Consider the following 441-nt stretch of genomic DNA (forward strand, 5'->3'; position numbering starts at 1 on the left):
GGTGAATAACAAGGTCCCATTAATGAAGAGAAACACACAACATGGCACTGTAGTCACAATGGAAGATGACACTCTTTCCAGTAACCCCAGATACTGAGTCTGATTTGCATATGACATCTTAAAGCAACAGTAAAGACATGAAAATCCTCTTGTTGATGTAATCAGATAAAAGCACAGTGAATCCAGTCCAGTTTGTATTCCTCAAAACAGTGAAGAGTGATCTTTAGAGCAGAACCCAGAATCATCCACATCATTTCTTTCTGTGAAAACAGTCAGCAGGTTAGATTCCCTGCTTGTTACCGTGTGGGCAGAGCTGTTCTGCAAGGTTTCCCAAACCTCACATGTTCTTTATGATCTCTGTCCTCACACCAAGTTGATGTGACACGTGATGGTGTCACATGAACACCATCACAGTCTGGAGTCTTCCAGCTCTGCTCCCTT

General features: G+C 42.6%; 1 protein-coding gene across 1 annotated transcript in view; it reads right to left on the minus strand.

Moving 5' to 3' along the window:
- The window catches only part of LOC123963037 (odorant receptor 131-2-like), a 10,412-nt gene extending 10,295 nt beyond the window's left edge, over positions 1 to 117 (minus strand). Inside the window, exon 1 of the mRNA XM_046039559.1 lies at positions 73 to 117. Coding sequence (XP_045895515.1) covers positions 73 to 117 — 45 coding nt within the window. The remainder of the gene's footprint in view (positions 1 to 72) is intronic.
- Positions 118 to 441: the final 324 nt, after the last annotated feature.

This window comes from Micropterus dolomieu, linkage group LG23 (assembly GCF_021292245.1).
Source record: "Micropterus dolomieu isolate WLL.071019.BEF.003 ecotype Adirondacks linkage group LG23, ASM2129224v1, whole genome shotgun sequence".
Classification (NCBI taxonomy): Eukaryota; Metazoa; Chordata; class Actinopteri; order Centrarchiformes; family Centrarchidae; genus Micropterus; species Micropterus dolomieu.